Source organism: Vanellus vanellus (genome assembly GCF_965231255.1).
Source record: "Vanellus vanellus genome assembly, chromosome: 7".
Classification (NCBI taxonomy): Eukaryota; Metazoa; Chordata; class Aves; order Charadriiformes; family Charadriidae; genus Vanellus; species Vanellus vanellus.
In genome coordinates this window covers 9465368-9488159 of record NC_138912.1, presented here as the reverse complement: position 1 = coordinate 9488159, position 22792 = coordinate 9465368, and the positions used below count along the sequence as shown (strand labels likewise).

Genomic DNA, 22792 nt, shown 5'->3' with positions numbered 1-22792 from the left:
TGTTGTATAAATTTCATTTATAATTTGTATGAGATTAACATTACTGGAAAGATTCTCTGTCTCTAAATGTGTAGATTAGTAGTTGGAAGGCCGTGTCCATGAGTGTTTTAATTTCTGAAGGAGAGCTCAATTTTCACCCTGGGGAACCTGTTAAAGTACTAATGCAAAACAAAAAAAACCCAACCACCACACTATGTATTTATATAGGTATACGTATTAAATACATATTTATATGTATGTATATACACAATTGCGTACGTGTGCATGTTGAAGAACTTATTTTCCACTGAACTGCAGATAAAAAATTTCAAGGCTGTACTCTAAAACTTTAGGATAGAACTAAGGATTGAACTATTTATTAGTTTGGGATTAATAAGACCCCCTTCTCTTTTTTTTTTTTTTTTTTTTTTTAATTTTAGAACTGTGATATGGGAGCCCCCCTTGTGCTTAAAACTCTTGCATTTCTATTCCAATCAGATCTTAGGAAAGTAGTTCAGATTAGATTTTATGTGTATTCAGATGCAAAATTTGCCGATAAAAATAGATTATTTGGACACACAGAATCAGAATTGAAAACAGAGATTCTGACTACTGAGACTAGTATTAAAAAAAAAAAAAAAAAAAAAAAAAAAAAAGAAAAAAAGCTTTCTCTAAAACTAAGGGTATTTACTTTAGTTCCTGGCCATATGGTAAGGTTAGTAAATACAGTTCTGTATGCCTAAGGCGGTTCCTGTAGTTTCAGTGCATGAAGTGTTCAGTCTCTGTCCTTTGTTTGATGTATGCCAACTGCTAATGTATCTGGTTATCCTAGAGATGTATAGAGAATGACTGACAGGGAACCTCTATGAAAGTAAAAAACTGGAATAATTGGAACATGGCAGCTGATTCCATGCTCTCTCCTAGTGGTAGTTGTATTTCAGCACTGTCTGTATGTGTGGGAGAAGTGCAATAACTCGTACGTTTAAGATAATAACGTACTCTGGAATGTTTCTTTTGTAAGTCTTGTTACTGTCTGGATTTCAATTTATTATTATGGATTAAATATGCAGATTCAATTGCTTATGAAAGACAAAATTGCACATGAAATATTAAGTTTCAAACAAAGCTTAAAAACTTTTTCCTGTTTGGAAAAAATTTTCAAGATTATATCATGAAATTAACTTCAGTTTCACTTGTAATCAAACGTATTGGTTGTATATTGTAATAAAATGTTTATTCATAAATTGTTTGCTTGTAAAATAAGTTGTCTTTGCCGGCAACAAAACAAGTAAATTTAGATGTCTTTTAAGATTCTCCCCCCCACCCCCCACTCCCCCACCTGTGCAAACCCATCTATTTTTACAGTTCTCCCTCCTTCTGGAGTTACAAATGGATTATCAGTGTGCTATCACAAAGGAAATGTAAAGCATTGGCTGTGATAGATTGTTTTATGCGTTCCTGAGCACTTACGTCATAAACGTAGTTCTGGTGGAGTCTATAGTAGCAATGACCTCTGTATCACTGTACTATTAGAACAGCAAAATCATAATAATATAATACACTAATTGCTCCATTTAATAGTAAAGCTTAAGGTTGTTGGGTTTTTTTAATGTTGGTTAGGGAGTCACTGTTACATATATAGACTCTTGTAGATGTTAGATCTAGAGTTTATCGATCTAGTTAGATCTATATGTTTCAAACGTATTTACCTCTGTTTTCCTGAGAGGAAGGAGATTTTTATTATCTGAATAAAGAAAAATATTTATGCAGTGTGGAATGAATTGGAAAATATGTTTTTGGTTCATACCTAACTTCCATAGTTTTAGTTGTTTATGGTGTTTGTCTCACAAAAAAGAGAACCAGACAGAAATATGATGTGTGTCCATATTTTGTGAACCAACATTTCTTCTTTTACCAGAGTAAAACTGAGTGGTTATTGGAAATACATGAAGAGAACATACAAGCGAAAGCTGACATTGGATTCTACGTAGTGCGTAAGGCCACACTGCAGGGCTTACAGAGAGCGTGACTGAGCAGAATCAATGCATTGGCATTTCAAATCTATTTAAATACTTTAAAATTGAGAAATGTTTTGATAAAGTAAACATAAAGCAGGTAGTTTTGTATACCTTTTCTTAAAGCATAGCTCCAAGAAGTTGTCACTAAACCAGCCTGCTAGTGCAGAAATACAAATGTGATCCTAGAAGTAAAGCATGGAACACCAGTCACCCCTTCTTTAGAGACTTTCCTAACAACTTTTGCTGTCTATTTCTAACAATTTTTTTTTTTCTGTTCCACTGAACAGCACTAACTTGTAGTAGTGAAGAGTTGCCTAGCTTGAACGGTCAGGGCATTTTCCTCAGAAATGAAAGCTGTAGGTTTAAATCCCATTTGGTAGGAAATGAACCTGCTATATCTTGGATCATTACTCTAATTACTATTAAACTATATAAAATAAGTCTCTTTCCTTTTATCATATTTTGGAAATATGAACCCTTTCCATTCTTTAAAGGGAACAGTGAGAGTATCACTCCAAGAGAGTTCTACCTGCAAGTTCTTAGTGCGCCTGATGTTAAGTCTTCATTTCAGTCTTGAGTGCAGTCTTGGGCCTTGCAGAGTAGGGGAGGAAAATGATGAGCTGTAAATAAACTGCTCTTCTGTTCAATGCTTACAGTTTTTCATCTGAGTTTCTATAGTGTTTGCTGCAAAGGGAATATTTCGCTTCCTTGATGTTCCCATATATTCTTTACAAAATTTTGTAGATTTGGGAATGAGTTGTCAAGATTTTCAGGGTCGGTCTCATAGTTTTTTTTTTTTTAGTTGTTGAAAATAATTGAGATGTCCACAGTACATTTAATAAATCAGATGAAGAAAAGGGAGAGTAATGACCTTTAAAAAAAGCTTGTAGATGTGTGGTTCTCTTAGAATTTCATAAATGAAAATTCCAACTGGAGATAGTTGGATGCTCAACTTGTATAGTTTTTGAAACTGCTTTTTTAACTTAACTCAGACATGAATTTAATGGAGCTGTGTTAACTTGCTTCTGCTCCAGGTCTACTAAATGTTTAAGTAGTACATTGTTCAAAATCAGATGTGAATGGTAAGTGCAAAATTCATACTGCCCTCCACTCCTAAACATGTTTTTAATGGTATGTTCAATTGTATGTCTGAAGAGCAAAAGCCACTCACAAAAAGGCTTGCAGGACTAACAGGGTTTCCTTCATTCACATTTTGATAAATCTGAACTTAGATCTGCTTTAAAATATTTAAATATGTTCGAATGTTTTACTGATAGAATCATAGAATCGTAGACTTTTTTAGGTTGGAAGGGACCTTTAAGATCATCAAGTCCAACCATCAACCTAACACTGCCAAAACCACCACTAAACCATGTCCCTCGGCACCATGTCTACCTGTCTTTTAAATACCTCCAGGGATGGCGACTCCACCACTTCCCTGGGCAGCCTGTTCCAATGCTTGACAACCCTTTCAGTGAAGAACTTTTTCCTAATACCCATTCTAAAACTCCCCTGGTGTAACTTAAGGCCATTTCCTCTTGTCCCAGTGCTTGTTACTAGCAAGAAGAGACTGACCCTTACCTCTCTACAACCTCCTTTCAGGTAGCTGTAGATAGCAATAAGGTCCCCCCTCAGCCTTGTTTTCTCCAGGCTAAACAACCCCAGTTCCCTCAGCTGCTCCTCGTAAGACTTGTGCTCCAGACCCCTCATCAGCTTTGTTGCCCTTCTCTGGACACGGTCCAACACCTCAATATCTTTCTTGTAGTGAGGGGCCCAAAACAACACAGTATTTGAGGTGGGGCCTCAGCAGTGCAGAGCACAGGGGGACAATCACTTCCCTGGTCCTGCTCACCACGCTATTCCTGATACAGGCCAGGATGCCACTGGCCGCCTTGGCCACCTGGGCACACTGCTGACTCATATTCAGCGGTCTGTTGACCAACACCCCCAGGTCCTTTTTGGCCGGGCAGCTTTCCAGCCACTCTTCCCCAAGCCTGTAGTGCTGCATGGGGTTGCTGTGACCCAAGTGCAGGACCCGGCCCTTGGCCTTGTTGAACCTCTTACCATTGTCCTTGGCCCGTTGATCCAGGCTGTCCAGATCCCTCTGTAGAGCCTTCCTACCCTCAAGCAGATCAACATTCCCTCCTAACTTAGTGTCGCCTGCAAACTTACCGAGGGTGCACTCAATGTGACAGCGTAGATTAGAAATGTGATTTTTCTATAAAATCATATAGGGAAACATTGTAATAATGTATGAATACATTATGTATAGTTATAGTATAGGATGTCACGGCCTCCTGTTGGAGTGTGGACCCTGGGGTGTGGTACCCCATGCAAAATTCAGCTTGGGTTTTTCTCTGCCAGCTCCATCTGGATCACCTCAAATCTGGTGCATTTCTGAGGCATTTCATCATGTAAGTAATTTGTGTGGCTGGCAAATTCACTGTCAGAGCCACCTCTGTATCATCTGGTAACCATTTAATCTACACTAGGGAGGAGTATGAATCTCTTTCTTACAATGAAATAATGTGGTACAACTTGTTCTTGAAGTAGAAGCCTTTTTAATAGGAAGAAAAGCCCCTGGATTCCTTGTACTTTTCTGTGACTAAAAATTCTGCTAGTCAGTTTGGGATGAATACTATCACTCCATCTGCATAGTAACTTTCTATTAAAAGCAGTACACACTTCCTTGCGCTATATATTATACACTGATACATACAGACAGCGGTAAATACAACCAATAACATATCTTCCACTTACTATCTGTATAGTACCTTAAGAGTGCATGACATTTTACAGAGGAAAGTATTTTATTCTTTACTCCATAAAGTGTACCATCCTTATTAGAATTGATACAACAAATAAACCACACAGAAGGCTGCAATATCGATAAACAACGTTGAAACCCAGACTGCATTTGCTGTTTGTGACTTTCTTCTTGGAACTGTACAGTAAGTCTAGAAATTTGGGTACTTTGAAGTGTTCAGAAGAAGTTTGAAGATAACAAATTCTCTGTGACTCTTTACCTAAACCACCAAAAATTGGTTGGTAAGCTGTCTGTGTTTTGTTTTAACCAATCTATACAGAAATTCAAATCAGGAATCCAAAGCTGAGCAAAAGTATTATTGCGCAATGTTCTGTTTAGTGTTCAGTAGTCATTGAGAAGGCTAGGAGGAGATAAGAGGGAAGGCTATTTGTAACGTGCTTCCTTCCCCCTTTTTTTTCTTGTTCTCTATTGAAAAGACCTGCCAGTTTGACAAATACCATAAGCACGAAAGGAATTATATCTCCAGCCCTCAAGGGTTTCTTATCTCAAATGCAGCCTTTATTATGGTTTTATGGTTTTCCTTCAGCATTAAATCCCATGTTTTCTTAAATAAATTTCTCAGTACATGAAACCCTATATATTTGTATATATGTTTGTAAAAATAAAAAAAATAATGTGCAATGCTTTCCAAGATCAGATGAAAATTTACTGCGTTTTTTTTAAATTGTTTCCTTTACCATCAAAGGCATATGAGCTCAAACGTGCTGTTTCTGTTAATGTGCAATGACTTACAACACCAAGAACTTGGTTTTAAAGTATAACAGCAAGATTTTGCTGGTTGGTTGTAGTGTTAAAATGTTTGCTTTTTATAGCTTTTAATAGGGGAATATTTTCTTGAAATAGAAATTGAATTCATGAGTGTTGATGACATTTCCAGTAAATAATATTGCTCTTAGTCTGAATTTCTTACATAATTCAAACACCGCAAAGGCATCAAATGCCAGTGTTATGCTGGGATATGGGGAATACACAACTCTTATATTTAATACTTCTCTTGCCTTTATCTGAAACTTGTGATCATAAATAATTAATTGGAGCCCTAGTACTGGGATCTCTTCTGTTGAAGCTGTTTCAGAAACAGCATCTCTGATATGTATGTATTTTCACCATTCTATTTAAGTAGAGAAAACAAAGAACCATTGTGAAAGATGAAGTGTACTAATAATACCATAATTTTATGATAATATAATGATAACAGTGATAGTTACAGAAGGTAGCAGTTGAGAAAGAGCCAAGATTTTGGGGATGCATTGGTCCTATAAGACAGTGAATTAAACTTCCTATACTTTATTTTTCTTCAAACTACTAAATTAATTCCAGGTCCACCATCTGATGTTGAAATTATTGTTGGCTGGACCATCTGTGTTACTCTGTTAATAATGTGCTTGTAGTTCCTGTTTCCAACTTATAAAAAGACGTAATTGATTATCTCTCACAGCCACAGTCTCACTCTGACTCTCTTTATGGGCTCAGGCTGTGATGCTGTGGGAGCCTAAGTCAATCTAGTGGCGTATTCCCGTAGTTTTGCCTGTAGCCACGCTGTCCTGCCCCCTCTCATGTGCGGAGTCCACCCTTGTGGGACCTTGCACCGAGCTGTTTCAGCATGGTGTGCCAACAGGACACTAACTGGTCAAAGTGCTGCTGTGAATAATTTTCCACTTTAGGAATGCCGGAGCAGCAGCACCGGCAGAGATGAACTGTTCTGACAGTGGGAAGGAGAGCAGGACCAGTGTAGCCAGAAGCTAGAGCGACTTAGGCTCTGTGTGGCACCAGCCTGGAGGACAATCCTCTTGGATTTCCTAACATCAATTGTTTTTTGTTTTAATCTGGGGAGGGAGGGAGGAGGGGTGTTTGGGTGTCTTTTCTTTTTTTTTTTTTTTTTTTTTTTTTAATTTTTTTAACCTTAAACAGACTTCCTTGAAATATGTGGTCTGATGGTGATATCCCTTTATTTTTTAATCATATCTATAACTTTCATAAATTATTCCACGTTTTAAAATTAAGTAAGGATACCTTATTTAGATGCGGCTGTCATTGGAATCTTACAGGTAAATGAATTCAGCAATGTTAGGTAAAAGTCAACCTGTGCAATAATTGCATTAAGACCCTGGGAACAGTTAGGTTTCAAATGTGCTCCTCGCAGTCTTGCTGTGTGCCAGTGACCTTTTCTGACTGTTGGGCTCTATAGGATACTTCTGCTTTTTTGTGGTGCTAACTCTGACTGCAGCTTCTACAAGCATGTATTCTATTTACTTCTGTATATTAGGGAGAGTATGCTGAGAAAATAGGTCAAAATAGGTCATTTTTATTGTGTCTTAGTGTCCACATTGATAGCTTTGTGACTGGTTTAAAAAAAACCAAGTGTCATCTTGTTATTCTGGTTTCAAACCACGTTAAGGCAAAATGTGAGCAAGTTTTCATTGAGAACATCTGAAAGGACAATATAATTATCAAAGACCTAAATATATATATATATGTGTGCGTATACTTTTTATATATCTATATAAAAATAAAGTGTAGCTTTATTTAAAGCTACACTTTTATTTGGGTTACATTGGAGAAGTCTCTCTCCTTTTAACTCCTCTTCAACTTTGGATTTAATTTTTATCTTTGTATAGAGCAGATTTTTTTTTTTTTTTTTTTAAAGGACAAAACTGTAACCCTCTGTTTGATATGAAAATTTTCCTGCAAGTTTACTTATTTGTACATTATTTGCTCTATTTTAAAGGGATTTTCTAGAGGCTTCAATCTCTAGGTGTTCCCTATTTCTACTACTTTGGGATATAAATATTTGAAGTCAGTAAATTTCAAGTAGGAAATAATAAAGAAAGGACTAATTGTTCCAAAGAACTAAAATGAAACCACACCAAAACCACGTTTGTAAATGCACCTACAGCAGTGCTGACAGAAATGTGCTTGAACGGTTAACTTGAACTGAAGACACTGAAACAACTGTCGTCTCAAATATTTAGTGAAAGGAAAGTAATTAGTAGCATACTTAAATCAAGATACCAAAAGTAAGACGACAGCGAGATGGGGTGCACATCTGGAGGACTGGTAGTTTATCTTCAAGGACTTATGAAAAGAAATAAGTTTACTCTTGCAGATGTCTAATGAAATACATATGAATTGAAATCCTTTGGCTAATTTGAGGGTGTGTAATGTCAGGGCAATATTACTGATCACTTAATGACAATGATGGCAGTGGTTGTCATTGTGGTTGTTGGAACGGGCTGTGAAGGCAGAGAACTGTCTGATAAAGGGACGCTTCTGTGAGTGTCCTCTGGCTTTGATAGATGCCATGACAGGTAAGTGTTTCTTGACAGGTTCTTGGAGCACCTACTCAACAAATGCATCTAAAAGGAGTAGCTGTTGATGTATTCTTGAGCAATGCGAATATAACTTCTCAGAATTAGTGACTATTAGAAATAGTGAGGGTAAATAGGCAACAAAATTAGTTGATCCTTAAAATACAAAAGTGTGTCTGATAAAATCCATTTTGCGTATATTTTGCTTAAAACTTTTGGAGTTTTTATGCATGTTTTCATATGCTTTTGTTTTGTGTTTCAGCCTGTGATGAATGGAAGGTTTTGCCAAAACCTAACCTACATCGAGATGTCAACAGATTTGGTCACACTGCTGTTGTCAGTAATGGGTAAATGAAGTGCATTTTAAATTTTCCTGATGTTTTTTCTGAATGAAAAAAGCTGTGGCAGAAATAATACCTATGTGAAGTGTAGTTCAATGACATACAACTGGTGTAATTTATTAACATGAGAAGTAGCGCTCATCAGGGACTTTACTTGTCTTAGGTAATTAGTACAGCTAATCATCAATTTGACATGCTGTGGAATCTGTTCAATGGCATTTTATATGAACCTTCTAGTGTACTGAGGTGTTTCCTCAGTATTGTGAACTACATTCAATTTGAAATTCAGTACCAACTATAATCCTCACTTAGATGTAACGGGAGAAGTATTTTTCTCTTTGCACCGTGCTATAATTCCTTGTTCTTCTACAATCATAAAAAAAAATACGTAACTAAAATTTGCTTGGAAAAAGCCAGATTTTTTAAGATACTGACACAGTGATCGTTATTAACCGCTTGCAGGAAAAAAAGCCTGCCAGTGTCTAGATGATATTAAGTATATTGCTTGTCCTATAGAAAACATAGCATGCTTTCATGACATTTGCTGAGTGGAGGGGCTCAGTAAAGCTTCATCTAGAAACAGGATGTGGAGTGGATTCAGAGTTTGGTGGATTCGGTGGCTGAACTCTCTGCTTCCCCCACCCCAAACCCAAAGATAAAAGTGTAGGAAAAATTTCTCCTTTTTGGTGGAAAAGTTGTCGAAAACTGTAGTCAGGTTTAAAGAAATTTCTGCTGTTTGGTTGTGTGAGTTTTACTAATGCTGGTTACCAAAGAGCCTATATCTGACAGTTGTAGTGCTACAACTGACTGTGCCACGATGTGTACTGCTGATCAGTCCTCTTCTACATTATTCATCACCCTAATAAACTTGGTATTTAAGTATGAGTGGGCGACTTACAGATCCTCTACGCATGGATGTTATAAGGTCGGAAATAATGGAGGTGATAGGTAATACTACAAGTAAGAGTTTACCAGATTTTAACAAAAATAGCAGTAAGTTGGAATTCTGTACACAGAGCACTCGAAATTAATCAATGAAGAGATTACTTCATTAAGAGAAAATTGCTTGGAATTAATGAATTCAGCAGCTGGTAGTTTTTCATTTTGATTTGTGTTCAAGACATCTAAGCTATGTCTGATACTTCGAGAACTGTCACTTTAAATGAATTAGATTCAAGGTGAAAATGCCTATTTTTTTCTGAACTTAATGGTATTTGTAGTAGGGTTTTATGTACAAAAAAGTGCAGTACGAGATACTCTCCAAATATTTCTGCTGCTAGTACCTGTATGATTCATTCTGTTTTAAGAGTATACAATGCAACAGATATACAAGTTCTTTATTACCTTTTACCTGAGCCTGTTCTTAATTTTAAATGAGAAGGGTAAGATCCCAAGTCTCGTCTTCTGGTTCTGATATCAGCACCTATACCGGAAATATTACCAAAAAGAAATACCTATCTGCCAATTATTGCTGCTGTCTTTGAAATCTTCTTGAAGAAAGATGTCCTCATTTCGCACAGCCCATTATTTCAGTTTTCACTATCTAACTCCAAAAATGAGTAGTTTCTTCCATAGCTCTTCTTTCTTCTTTCTAGACATTTGCTATATGTCACTCACTAATACATATAGTACAGTGCACTTTGAGCAATGTTTTTGTCAGTCTAAACTTCCATGGAGAAATACATTGAAAAAATAATCAATAATGGAACCACTGACAGAGTCTTTATTAGAGAGAAATGATGAACGTTTCTTATAATGTTCTGTGTTGGTTTTTTAATTGTATTTCAAGACAGATAAGCAATCAAGAAAATGTATCTATAGGTGCAATAACAATTATATTTACTTGTTTTTTCCTGATAGGTCCATGTATATATTTGGGGGTTTTTCAAGCGTTCTTTTGAATGACATCCTTGTGTACAAGCCTCCAAACTGCGAAGCATTCAGAGATGAAGAGCTGTGTAAAAATGCTCGTCCAGGAATAAGGTGTCTGTGGAACAAGAAACATTGTGAATCCTGGGAATCTGGACATGCTAATAACATCCTTAGAGCAAAATGTCCTAAGAAAACAGGTAACTGAATTCTAGTCTTACAGTGTCAGATTTGCGATATTGATGTAGAAGGTGGTGGGAAGAAAACCTCAAACAGCTGCCAAAAAGCAACCAAGTGGAACTAATGATTGGACTGCTGAGACTGTTCCCCTCTGAGAATACCCAATGCAAGAGATTTATGGATTAGTTTTTAAAATAATTCCATTCTGGATTTTTTTTTTTTTATTTTAAATAGAGTGAAGTAGGTGCAAAAGAGCACAACAAAACATACGGGATACAAAATATAAGAGGGCTCAAACAGGAGAATTTACTTCATTGGGGAGCTAAAGCACAAAATTACTTTAGATTGGATTTGTCTCTGTGTGTTTGAAGCATTTATAAAAGGGTGAGCTTTGAAATATTGTAAGTGAATTAATTTTCCTCTTTCTCCACCTTCTCCTCTTTCAGAATATATATATGTGTGCATATAAATACACACACGCATATATATATTAAAGCCTTCATATTTTTTTGATTCCAAGAAAGCATAACAGCAGTCAGAGCACAGATGGGCGCTGCAAGTGATATCTGGCATTAGAGGTATATGGCACTCTTGTGTCTCTATGTACCAGTAAGAGAAAGGGAAAGCATCGCTGCTTCAAGTAGATTACCTGTAAAACAGGAGCATTTGTATAGAGGAATAGAGGACAGTCACAGCTGGAAACAAACGTGAGGCAAACAAGCCCTTGGCTGCAGTATGTCAAAAAGGGTTCAAGTTCATCATGTGCATTTCTGTGTGGCATTGTGATAGCTATATTGTTTGAAACAGCAATTTAGCGTTATGAATAATTGTTGCACTCTATTCCTAAGTATTTTGGTTTGTCACAAATAAATTGCTTGTGAAAGTGTTGTTCTCATACTTCACATGAACAGAGTGTGCATCCCTGCTACATACGCCTGCTGTTTTTTCTGTGCATCTTTCCTTTCAACACAGCATAAAATTGCTGACCAAACTTTGGCTGTGTGCTACATTTGCAAGCTACCGTACAATTACACTGCCACTCTACTGATAGGACAAGGGGTAATGGATTCAAGCTGGAACACAAGAGGTTCCACTTAAATTTGAGAAGAAACTTCTTCTCAGTGAGGGTGACAGAGCACTGGAACAGGCTGCCCAGGGAGGTTGTGGAGTCCCCTTCTCTGGAGACATTCAAAACTCGCCTGGGCACCTTCCTGTGCAACCTCGTCTAGGTGTTCCTGCTGCGACAGGGGGATTGGACTAGATGATCTTTTGAGGTCCCTTCCAATCCCTAGCATACTGTGATACTGTGATACCTTTAATGCTTGTTAAAAAACTATTAGCTCTGCCATTGATCAGTGCTTCAAGACAGTTTATTTTTCTGTTAGCTGTTATCTGTTTCTGAACTGGATATAAAGTTGCGAACTCGGAAAAAAGGTGCATTATATAAGAGAAAGTTTATCCAGGTAAAGCTTTCTGAAGGACTGCTTTTATACAGTTTCGTAACATTTAGAGATCTAGAGTCTAGTATGTTTCAGCTCTTTATATATAAAAAAAAAAATATCTTGAGACATTAAATTCAAAAGTGACACAGATGAAAGTGGATGTTATAAAAAGCTGACCATATTAACAGGTGTTAAAAAAAAAAAAAACACAAATAAAACAAAGCACAGACAGGTTGCAGGAAAATAAAAGTTAGAGCAGTTTCTGAAGTACGGCTAATGCAGTGGGAAGGAACTCCAACTGAACTTGCAAGAGATGAGGTGTGCAGAATTCCAGTTCTGAAGCAGTTGTGTAGACACAGCACTGCTTCACTGCTGTCAAATCCTTCCAGTTTCGGGTGGTAATATTCTGCCAAGAGCCAATTTTTCATATATTATTTTATGCGAGTGGGCTCAATTGTTATCTGGTTGAGGGCATCGTCTGAGAAACTGCTGATAGTCAATATTAAAGGATCGGCAGAAATTTTGGTGAGTTTTCAGAAGATCAATCCTTGGGTAGCAAGGCTTCCCTGCCAAGAGAATCTTTTAAACTTGCATGATCCCAAGACTAAAGAAGCCAAACTGCGTGGGAGTTAAACACAGTAATTGGTGTAGGAGATGGTAGGAATTCTCCTATTTTGGGTCATGGTGATTTTTCAAATTTTTGCATCCTTTAAAGAAAAATCATTTGTGTCCCAAACTGCTTTAAATAATATAAATTTTACTCTAAGTCCTGAAGGCTTATATTAAGTATTTAACATGAACTCTTTTTGGTAGAGAAAGGGCAGAACTATAACTTACCAATCATTATTAGGTTTATAAATTAATTTATAAAGACTTAAAATATCCAGGTTGCTAGTATCTGTCTTAGATTTTTTTTATTTACTACTTTTACCATTGCCTTCTTGCATAGCTATCTAATATTTTTATCAGAAACCTACATCTGAAGAAAATCTTTCTTCTGTGTTAAAGGAGTGAAGAATGAATAGTTTAAGAAACTTTCTGATATTCTGTGCTAAGAGAGTTTGTATGCTTCAGATCAGTGAATATTCCTTTAGTTGAAATGAGACTTATGATGCTTCAAATATAGTTGTTACTGAAGGAATTTTTAAAGGAGTAAATCTTATTAACTGAAGAAAATTAATTTCCTGCAGGAACTTAAACCTTTATATATGGCTAGAGTTCAAATAGAGGGTGTAACAGAAAATACTCTTAAGAAAGTGTTTAAAATGTGGGATTCTCGTGTGCAATGTTTCTTTTTGACTTTCACGTGTATTACAGCTGCTGCGGATGACAGATGTTACCGATACGCAGACTGCGTGAGCTGTACTGCCAATACCAACGGGTGCCAGTGGTGTGATGACAAGAAATGCATTTCAGCAAATAGTAACTGTAGCATGGTGAGTCTTTGCAAATCCGCCATCGTGTCACTAATACTGTTTCTTTTCTAGCTAAACCAGCGTCAGGTTGCAGGAAGTGAAAGGGGTGTAGTAGACTAATAGCAGCTTCTTTTGAACACAAACATAAATATGTTTGTCTGGCTCTTACATTAAAAATGTTGCAGAGGGCAGAGCTGGACTGCAGCAAAGAGATCTGTTCCAGGGAAAAAAGTTAATGTATTCTTTAGGATTGTGTTAACCCACTGTGTATCTCTCAGGACAAATACTGTTATCTCCTAATTAATGACATTTAGAATATCTTGAAGTAATTATCAACTTGGATTGTGTGCATATGTGGCGTACAGTACAGAGGCAGAAAACATGGAATCCCATGAAGGATGGCTGTTTTTTTTGGGTTTTTTTTTTGTTTTGTTTTGTTTTTATTCCACTGTTCAAACAGGACCGGGTCAGTCTCGTTAGTCTTGGTATTCTGATAATTGCTTATCATAGAAATGTTTTTCTTTAAGTCATGGAGCTACTTGTCATCTTATTCAAAGAATATGAGCCTCTGTCACCACGAGATTAACTGGCTTGTGATGATTTGGTAAGATTGTTCTGATCTTTCTAAATGAAAGCCATAACAACATATAGATTCATACAAGTTTGTATTTTTCTATTTTTAACATTGCTTAGTGCCATGTTTTATACTTTATGTTGTTGTCCACTAGTTGCTGCATCTCTTGCTTGTTCATTTGATTTTTTGACAAGCTTATAATAGTCTTTTAGCTTTAAAAATGTTGCCTTTTTATATTTTTCAGCTAGCTCCAGACACCTTGCTGTACTTGAGTTCAAAATCCTTTCTTTACGCACTTCCATTAGTAAAAGTAGCTTGCTCTCTGGTTTGAACCTGATGCAAATCAATCTTATTCTCTGGACAGACAAATTAAGGTGTGAGTTGGATTGACGCTGACTCAAATCTTGCCCATTCAGAGCGGGCACAGCCAGCTCTAATCACTGGCATTTGTAGCTAGTCACTACTAATAAAGGCAATGCAGACACAAATTCATCAGCAGCCATGTTATAAGTCTGTCAGAGGGAGTTCACGTTCCAGGCACTAATGGTTAGTTTCCTTTGTGATCTTCAAGGGCTCTTCCTTTCCTAACACATTATACTATATTAGGTGCCAATTTTCTAACCGTGGTTTGTAACTCTTAAGCAAGGAACAGTTGCTAAGGAGCAGATCGTCTTCATCCCTAATAAATGCAGAGTATTAGGTATTTTAGCACAAACTTCTCAGTTCAGTATCCTTCTTTGACAACCTTTCATAATCGAGATTGCCACCTTAATTAGCAACTGATGCACCAGTCTTCTCTGTTATTTCCTGTCTTTTATTCAGGGTTTGAAGTGGATAGCAAAGGCTGTTAGCGGAATTACTAAAGAATGGGATAGTGAAAATTCATTGGAATGACTTCTGAAAAGAGTTACTGCCATAAGTTGAAGGTGGCTATTGCACAATTAGTCTATTGGCTGGGCGACGATGGAGGCAGAATTTTGCAGCTATCGACATAAACCCACCAAAATAGCATTAACAGAATGGCACCGTGTGGAGAAATGGAATGGATCAGGCTGATTATCCATTCTCGTAGACTGCTACTTCTGGACTAGGCCCACAAAATGAAAATGCTGTGACAGTACTGTGACGGTAATATAGGATAATAAGCTGTAGACTCAGAAACATCACAAGGAGGAGAAAGCCCCATTTTTGCAGCTGTACAAAGACCTCGATTTATTACTTAGATCATAGAACATCCAGATGATACAATAATGTTTTGGAATCTGTTGCTTTTGCTTCATGGAAACTGGCCAGCATACTAGAGTTATGCTGGCAATCAGTTTGGCATTTGCCTCACGGTCATGGATATTTGCAAAGCAGTGACTGTTCTGCTGATTGGAAGGGCTGTAAAACATGGAAATTTCCCTGAAATAAGTCTGTTTGGACAGATGGACTTCATAAGTAGTACTAATGCATTGATGATACACATATACCCGCCTATGCTCACCATCTGATGTGCGTCAGCATATTAACAGGACACTGTATGCCTCTACCGTGGAGATTCATGGATCATCAAGGTGTGTATCATGCTCATATCTGATGTAGTTGCAAGCAGAGGCTTGCAATGCCAGGTTGTTCTGGAGGTCGGGCTCGTTTCAGCACTAGCAAGCTGGTTTGTTTTTTCTCCTATAAAAACCTCACGTAAGTGGGATACTTCTGCATACTGTAGTTTTAGTTCACCCCATCATATCTGATGTATATATTGAGGGGTGAATGCTTATCTCGTCTTGCCCATATGGGAAACAGTTTACTTGAAATATATGGAGTGGTTCAAGATGGTACTGAAATTTGGCTAGTAAGTAGATTGAACAGCATGCTAGCAGTAGTGCCTTGGTGTCTGTTTTCTCCCATTAAATATACCGATTAGAAATTTTGTCTGTTATAATAAGGATTTTGAAGGTTGCCTTGAGAAATTACACCATTGAAATTCCCCAAACTGCTTACAGTGATTTTACATAATACACTGAACTTATTCCATAATAAAATGTAGTGCTTATATGTAAATAAAAAAAAAAAAGTTATTTAATGGTTATCTTTGATGGTGAGATCACCTACTCTACCTTTTTTCAAAAATGTGCAAATACAGATACTGGTTTGCCATAGGGGCAAACCCAACTATAATACTGTCATTAATACTGTGTTATGCCAAGTACAGAATTGATGAAATATGACATACTAATATTTGTATAACTTGCACTTTCAAGCTCTTTCATGGAGCCTCTTGCATCTAGTCCAAGGCTGTTTTCAGCGTGGAAACATAGAATATTGTAGAAGACTTTGTCACAAAGAAGGAAATGACGTCATTGATGAACCTACTGTTTTTCTCCCATTCATTAAATGTCTGCATCAAAGACGGAAACTTAAACAGCAATATTTTGATTTATTTGTAAAATCTAGTAGTGTTGCTTATGTGTCCCTCCAAGCAGTATATATCACTCTTCTAAAATTGGAAGAAACAACTTTCTGTCTTGCTCATATCTGCCTTTTTTCCTTAGCTTTTCTGTCTCACATCTTCCTTCCTTTTGCTTTTTCAAGAAAAATTCTATGTCCTGCTTGTGGTATATTTATGATTTTTGTGGAGTAGATCGTATTGACTTTTACTAGCAGTTCACTGCCCTTAAGTCTATTACATTGATCTTGCACTTTGACGCTTTCACTTGTACTCTATAATATCCTAATCGTCTTCCTGGTCCTTACTGATTCTGATGCATTTTGCCTATTTCTTGATAGAGGAGAACCACCAGGTCTGGACCTGCTTAATATCTTTATGAAACTGTATTCACTTTGTACACCTGAGCATAGAAAGCTTTATCTTGCATCCTGTGAGAATGATACTCCCTTGCCGATTGTGTTGTTCAAAAAGTTGACTATATTTGTATTTTGTAATAGAAAGATTCTCAGGACAAGCAGTTAATTTTACAATTTTGCCTTCCAGTTGTTTTTTTGTTGTTGTTGTTGTTTTTGGTTTTTTTTTTAAAGGCTTTGGGGGAGAGATGAATTTAGTTTCAAATTGCTCCACCTTTACAAGGTGTCATTTTTCTGGAGGTAGCAGCATGGAAGAGTAAGCAAAGAATTGGTCTGCTCCTCAGAGAGGAACCATCCTATGAAAGCAAAATCTTTTTGTACCTTGTGACAAATAAAATGGTAGATGACTCAGGAGGGCTGACCAGTTGTGGCAAAAAGCAAAGTTTCCTTAAATGATGAAGACCAGAGAGAGCCTGAATTTTAGACTAAAAAAATTTACCAATTGTTTTCTTGCTCTTCAGAAAGAGCGAGTAATCATTTTTAAGGACAATATATAAAGTCCATATTATGCCCATAAAGCTGTTTTATTTTTGCAGGGACAGGTAGGCACGTTCAAAAAGTGTGATTGCATTGAAGCCCTGGAAGTACTGGAATGCCTCCTGCTTGCCAGGCTTCTTTAAGCAATGTGCTTGAGAAAGAGGAGGATGAGCTGGGTTTGGACATGTACCATGCCACCTATATTTGGGATTGGCTCAAGTGCTGACAGAGTTACAGGCTGAAAAATGTAAAAATATTTCTGTGCACATGTAGGTTGTTGCTGGACCGTATGTTGGCTTCCTTTTTGATATTTATAATGTGAAAGAATTTTGAATTCTCTGGCTTTTTTTTTTACCTTTTTTTTTTTTTTTTCCCCAACCTGCTTCTTTGTCTGCTCCCTCAACCTGTTCTTTGGGATACAATGGGAAATACTTGCACTAGTTATCAAAACAAATTGGTTTTGATTCTTTATATCCTCAAAATAACTCTTCCCATTTCCTGGCTCCACACCAAACTCCACATCCAAAAAGCAGCCATGAAAGGCAAGCTTCAGGAATTAACAAGAAATGGTTTCCTTCTCCCCTTCCATTGTCTTACTCCTCTACAGTAAAGATTGAAGTAATCACTGCAGATAGGGTGGTTGTAATAATATGCTTCACTGGTTGTCTACAATGTCGACATATAATCCTTCAGGTTATAGAAATGTTAACTGCCCACACTAAAAGTTTGCAAATAAAGTTACTTATTCCGAGATTACTTAAGGAAAATATTTTGAAAGTTTGAAATGCAGCAGTAATATAATACTAATACTTGCAAAATGTTGACTGAGAGAAAATGTTTTCTTTTCGAAAGTATACAAGTGCTTGGAAAAAAATTGAAAAAACCCACTTTTCTTATAAAATTTCAGCTCTTATGCTGAATCTTCACATTAAGTGTGTTAAAATAGCTACTTTTTTACTGTAACAAACAGCAGACAAATGGGAGGGCAGAATAAATTGAGAACACTTAATCAGTTAGGATCAAGAACCCTGGGCAATAGCCCATGAATGAAGTACTTTTTTGGCCAGCGTGGTCTCTGATGTGGCTTTTCAAGGGGAGTGCGTGTGACTTTTCTTGTTTGAACTACGATGGGAAGAGGCACAGCTGAAGTATTCCTGCATCCAGGCAGTATTGCATTTTTGAAGCCTCATTGCTTTCAAAAACTGCAAGGGGGACGTGTTCCTACAAGGGGGATGTGCTCCTTCTGGAACTGTGACCGCCCACACCCTTGCCTCCAGTAGCAGTCTCTGAATTTCTTGTGTGTCAGTCTCCACACGTGCAATACAATAAAGTTCCAGTTGATGTAAATAACTTGAATACAGCCCAAATAGGTATGTGATTTAAAAGTATTTTATATCTGAGTGTGGCAGCATAAACTAAACGTTGTAGAACCCGTGAAGGATGTGATAAAGAGCATCTTGCTGAGGGGTATAGGATATTAGAGGATGCTTCAAGGAGAACTATAGTCCTACATTGTGAAACATTTTTATGCGGTGCCTCAAAGACAAAAATCATTGTCTTTTTTCAATGCTTGCACCACTTCCAAAAGGTTAACAGCCTCTTTCATGATGGGAGTCCTTGGATGCTACACTAATGCCAATAATAATAATAATAGTAATAATAATAAATTATCACAGCAATCTGCCTACATTTGAGGAATTCAAAGAATAGTCCAGGGGAAATGTGTAAAGTAGTAGAAGGAATTATTAATAGAATCAAATTTATCTTGGAGGAAAAAAAGAAAAGAAAATTTAGGACTAACAAGTACCCAATAGTAAGATTTGGGAGCAGCTTCAGAGAAATAGTAGCAAATCTATTAGATTAGTAATTTACAGTTAGACTGGGCAAACTAGACAAGATTATATTGTTAACCTGAAAAATCCAGGAGGAGGAGAGAGGTACATTATTTAATAGCAATTTCTGAAATTGTAAGATAAACTACCATAATATTTTCATTCTGCAGTGGATATTCAGAAAATCACTGCAGTTCATATGTCTGTCTGTCCACCACCATATCAAGATCAGTACTGAAAAAATCTAAGTAAATCAGACGTAAGTGGGAAGCTTTATACATAACATGATTTATGCATACTTTGGTGTGTAAACATAAATATCCTACAGCAATATAGCCCTTCAGTAACAGATGGGCTGTCATATTTCTGAATTTCATTGGGTTTGGTAGCTTAAGTTATAACTTTAATATTGTGTTAATATGAATTACCTATTGGATTCACATCTACATTGAACTAATGAGATTTTCATGCAAGCAATGTTTAAATTGGATTTAAGGGAAATAAGTGCTGGGAATAAGGGAATACAACAGAGAACATTATTATAGAATAGTCACTAGTACTTTGAATTTTATTTTAAACATTAAATAACCAGTATACAACAAGCTGCATGATTTGAAAGTAATAGAACAAATATCTTGGTTTAGTTGGAAAATTGTAATTTGTATGTAATGTCACTAAAGTGTATGTAATTTTCAAAACCAATCTGAATGCTAAAGGATTTTGACTATGTCATCATGAAGCGTTAAAAGTGAATATTAGTTGAGGTGTTGCAAATGAGCAGATGGTGGTTACTTGTGCTCTAAAATTCACTTTAAAGCATCTCTCAGGCAGTTTTGTCAATATGCTTCAAGTTTGAGTCAAACTAAATGTAGGTTTGTACCAAAGGTTTTTTGTGCTTTACTGCTCATGCACATTTTTTGGCCTACATAGACATTCTGTGACTTTATGGCATTGCCTTTGTCTCTGATTCATACCGTGATATAGATGCTGCCTTCTAGAACTGTTTCTTTAGGTTTTTGCTTCATAGTTGCCTTTCTTATAGACCAGAAAAATAGTGAGTACCTTTTATAATAAGCTCACTGATGGGCATCTGATCCAATAAAGGCAACAAACAAATCCCTAAACAGCAGTGTTCTCAGCAGGAATGAAACTGGTCCTGTGTGAGATTGAAAACACACTTTAACAATTGTATTATTTCAGGATTTAAAACAAACAAATAATAAAAGGAGGCTGATTGTCTTCCCTCCTGACTGCAGTAGGTCGATGCCCTATCATTGTCATCATTCCGGTACCAACAACTGTGTAAATTCTAGTCTCCTTTAGATGTGCTTTGTCGTACTCCCGGAGACTATTAGAAAGGAAAGCAACCAAAATTGTCATGTAAGCCATGCATATCTAAGTGCAATTCATTTTTGCTACTATGCTTGAATTAATCTTTTGTTTTTAGAGAGAGATAGGAGTTGTTAGGGTTGGACAAGATGACTTTCAGAGGTCCCTTCCAACCTGTCGTGATTTGGGTGAAACTGGCCACTGGGCAGAACGATAGATACTTTCCCTTGCCTGTCCAAAGAGAGGCAGAGGAGAGAGAGTTTAGAAGAAACTAAACTAACTTAATGAAATATTAATAATAAAATTAAATGGAAATAATTAAATATATACAAAACTGTATCAAGCTCCCAGGATGACAGCCACGTCACTGGCTGGCACTGGGTCCCAGACTGGACTCAGTGATGGACGGACACTGGATTTGGGTTCTGGATTCAGGATTGGGTTCGGGATCAAAGGCAGACGAAGAGAGTCCTCCTTGGACGCCAGCCATTGAAGAAAGAGAACTGACCCTTTGATCCCTCTGCTTTTATACTGAGCATGAGGCAGATGGGATGGAATACCCCATTGGCCAGTTTTGGGTCACCTGTCCTGTCTGCTCCTCCCTGCAGGTGGGACCCCTCTGCACTTTTCCACTTCCGACCCTCCGACGGGGCAGATCTGCCCTTGGCTGTTATGGCAATAAGTATAAGTAGGAGCCTCTCTGCATGCCATGCCTGGGCATCGGCTATAAACGTAGGTCTGATCCCTCTGAGAGCGAGCGGTTTCTGCCCAATATGGTGTTGATGTCAGTAGTTAGAAGAGGCCCAGTTAAGAACTAAAGTTACTGAACAAAATTGGTCCTGTTTTACCTCAAACCAGGATACACCCATTCTGTGGTTCTGAGAGTCTTCTATTAGGACTTATTTTTAATTGTTACCTTGAAATTAGGTCGGTAGAGGCAGCCTTATGGATAAGCAGATCAATTGACTGAGGATTTGGGGCTGTTTATTAAATAAGACATCGATATTATGTCTTAATTAAAAGTCCTGTGCAGAGGGAAAAAAGATTTGTAGTCAAAATGCCTAACTTGGAAAAGAAGACTTCTGTTTTCTGGGAAAAAAAAAAAAACCGCAACAAAACACTGCACCAAACCCAACAAAAAACCCCAAGTAAAAATTCCTTCAGTGTTTTCTCCTTTTCTTGTATACTAAGGTGCCAAAGGAATAATGTTATTCCTGGTTTTATGTCACTGTTTGACAAAATGTTTTCCTGTAGATTCTGTAAATTTTATACTAGCTATGTTGCATACAGCTTTGCAGTTAAATCTGTAATAAAGCATGATTGAAATTTTTGACAAATCCTTCTTCTGTTTTGTGACTGCTGGTCTATAGCTCCTATTTTTGTTTCATTTAATCCAGGTAAAACAAAGTAGAACATATTCTTGCACCTTCAGTCAATGATGCGTAATTATTTTACACCTGTGTCTTGTGCCATCTTTTTATATTCTTTTCGATTATTTTGCTTGCTTTAACCTGCATAGGATAAAACAATTTAGTGAGAGCATATGCCTTAACTATCTAAGAAATAGAGACTTAGTTTAGTTATTTGAGCTCTTCCTGGGCTGCATACAGGGAAGTGACATCTTCAAAGTACTGGTTGACTCAGTTGTGTAGGACAGGTGGGGTGATTCGTGCTCTACGGATGCATTTTGTACTCTGGGTGACTGAGAAGGGAATCTAGACAAAGAGCTTAAATTCAGCCTAGCTTTTAGGTGCCTGAGTTTCTGGGAGGGATCCGCTTGCCCCGTATTTCAGTTTTGACTTCTTGTTTGTTGATGGTTGGACGTATGTTTGAGATGCTGTTTTATCTGTTTTATTTTTACAGTCGGTTAAAAACTACACCAAGTGTCACGTGAGGAACGAACAGATCTGCAATAAGCTGACGAGTTGCAAAAGCTGCTCGCTGCACCTGAACTGCCAGTGGGACCAGCGGCAGCAGGAGTGCCAGGCGCTACCTGGTAAGGGCTGTGGGGCGGCGATGCTGCTTTTTATGGGTGATTTCAAAACTGACTGAATCTCCTCCATTGTTGCCAAAGAATATTTGTTCAATGGATAGACCTGGATTTGTTTTGTTGGTGCTTACTCTCTGTGCCTGGCTGTGCCAGTACAGGTGAACACAGATGTAATTACATCACTCATTGGTATATCAATGCTACCTTTAATCTTGTTAGGGGAGATGATAATATTAGTGAAGGCACAACGGCACGTACCTCGGCACGAGCTAGTGATGAGTTCTTGCCTGTGGGGATCACTGAGTGCAGAGCTGAATTGCCATACTGATTCCTTTACTCTTACGTATTCACTGGCGCTGTCACTTTT

At 37.3% G+C, this 22792-nt stretch overlaps 1 protein-coding gene across 1 annotated transcript in view; it reads left to right on the top strand.

The window, feature by feature from the left end:
• ATRNL1 (attractin like 1) overlaps positions 1–22792 on the top strand; it is a gene marked incomplete at both ends in the record, with an annotated part of 535835 nt that overhangs the window by 95948 nt on the left and 417095 nt on the right. Inside the window, 4 exons of the mRNA XM_082486299.1 lie at positions 8395–8479; positions 10334–10542; positions 13282–13400; positions 22299–22431. Of these exons, the coding sequence (XP_082342425.1) occupies positions 8395–8479; positions 10334–10542; positions 13282–13400; positions 22299–22431 (546 nt within the window). The remainder of the gene's footprint in view (positions 1–8394; positions 8480–10333; positions 10543–13281; positions 13401–22298; positions 22432–22792) is intronic.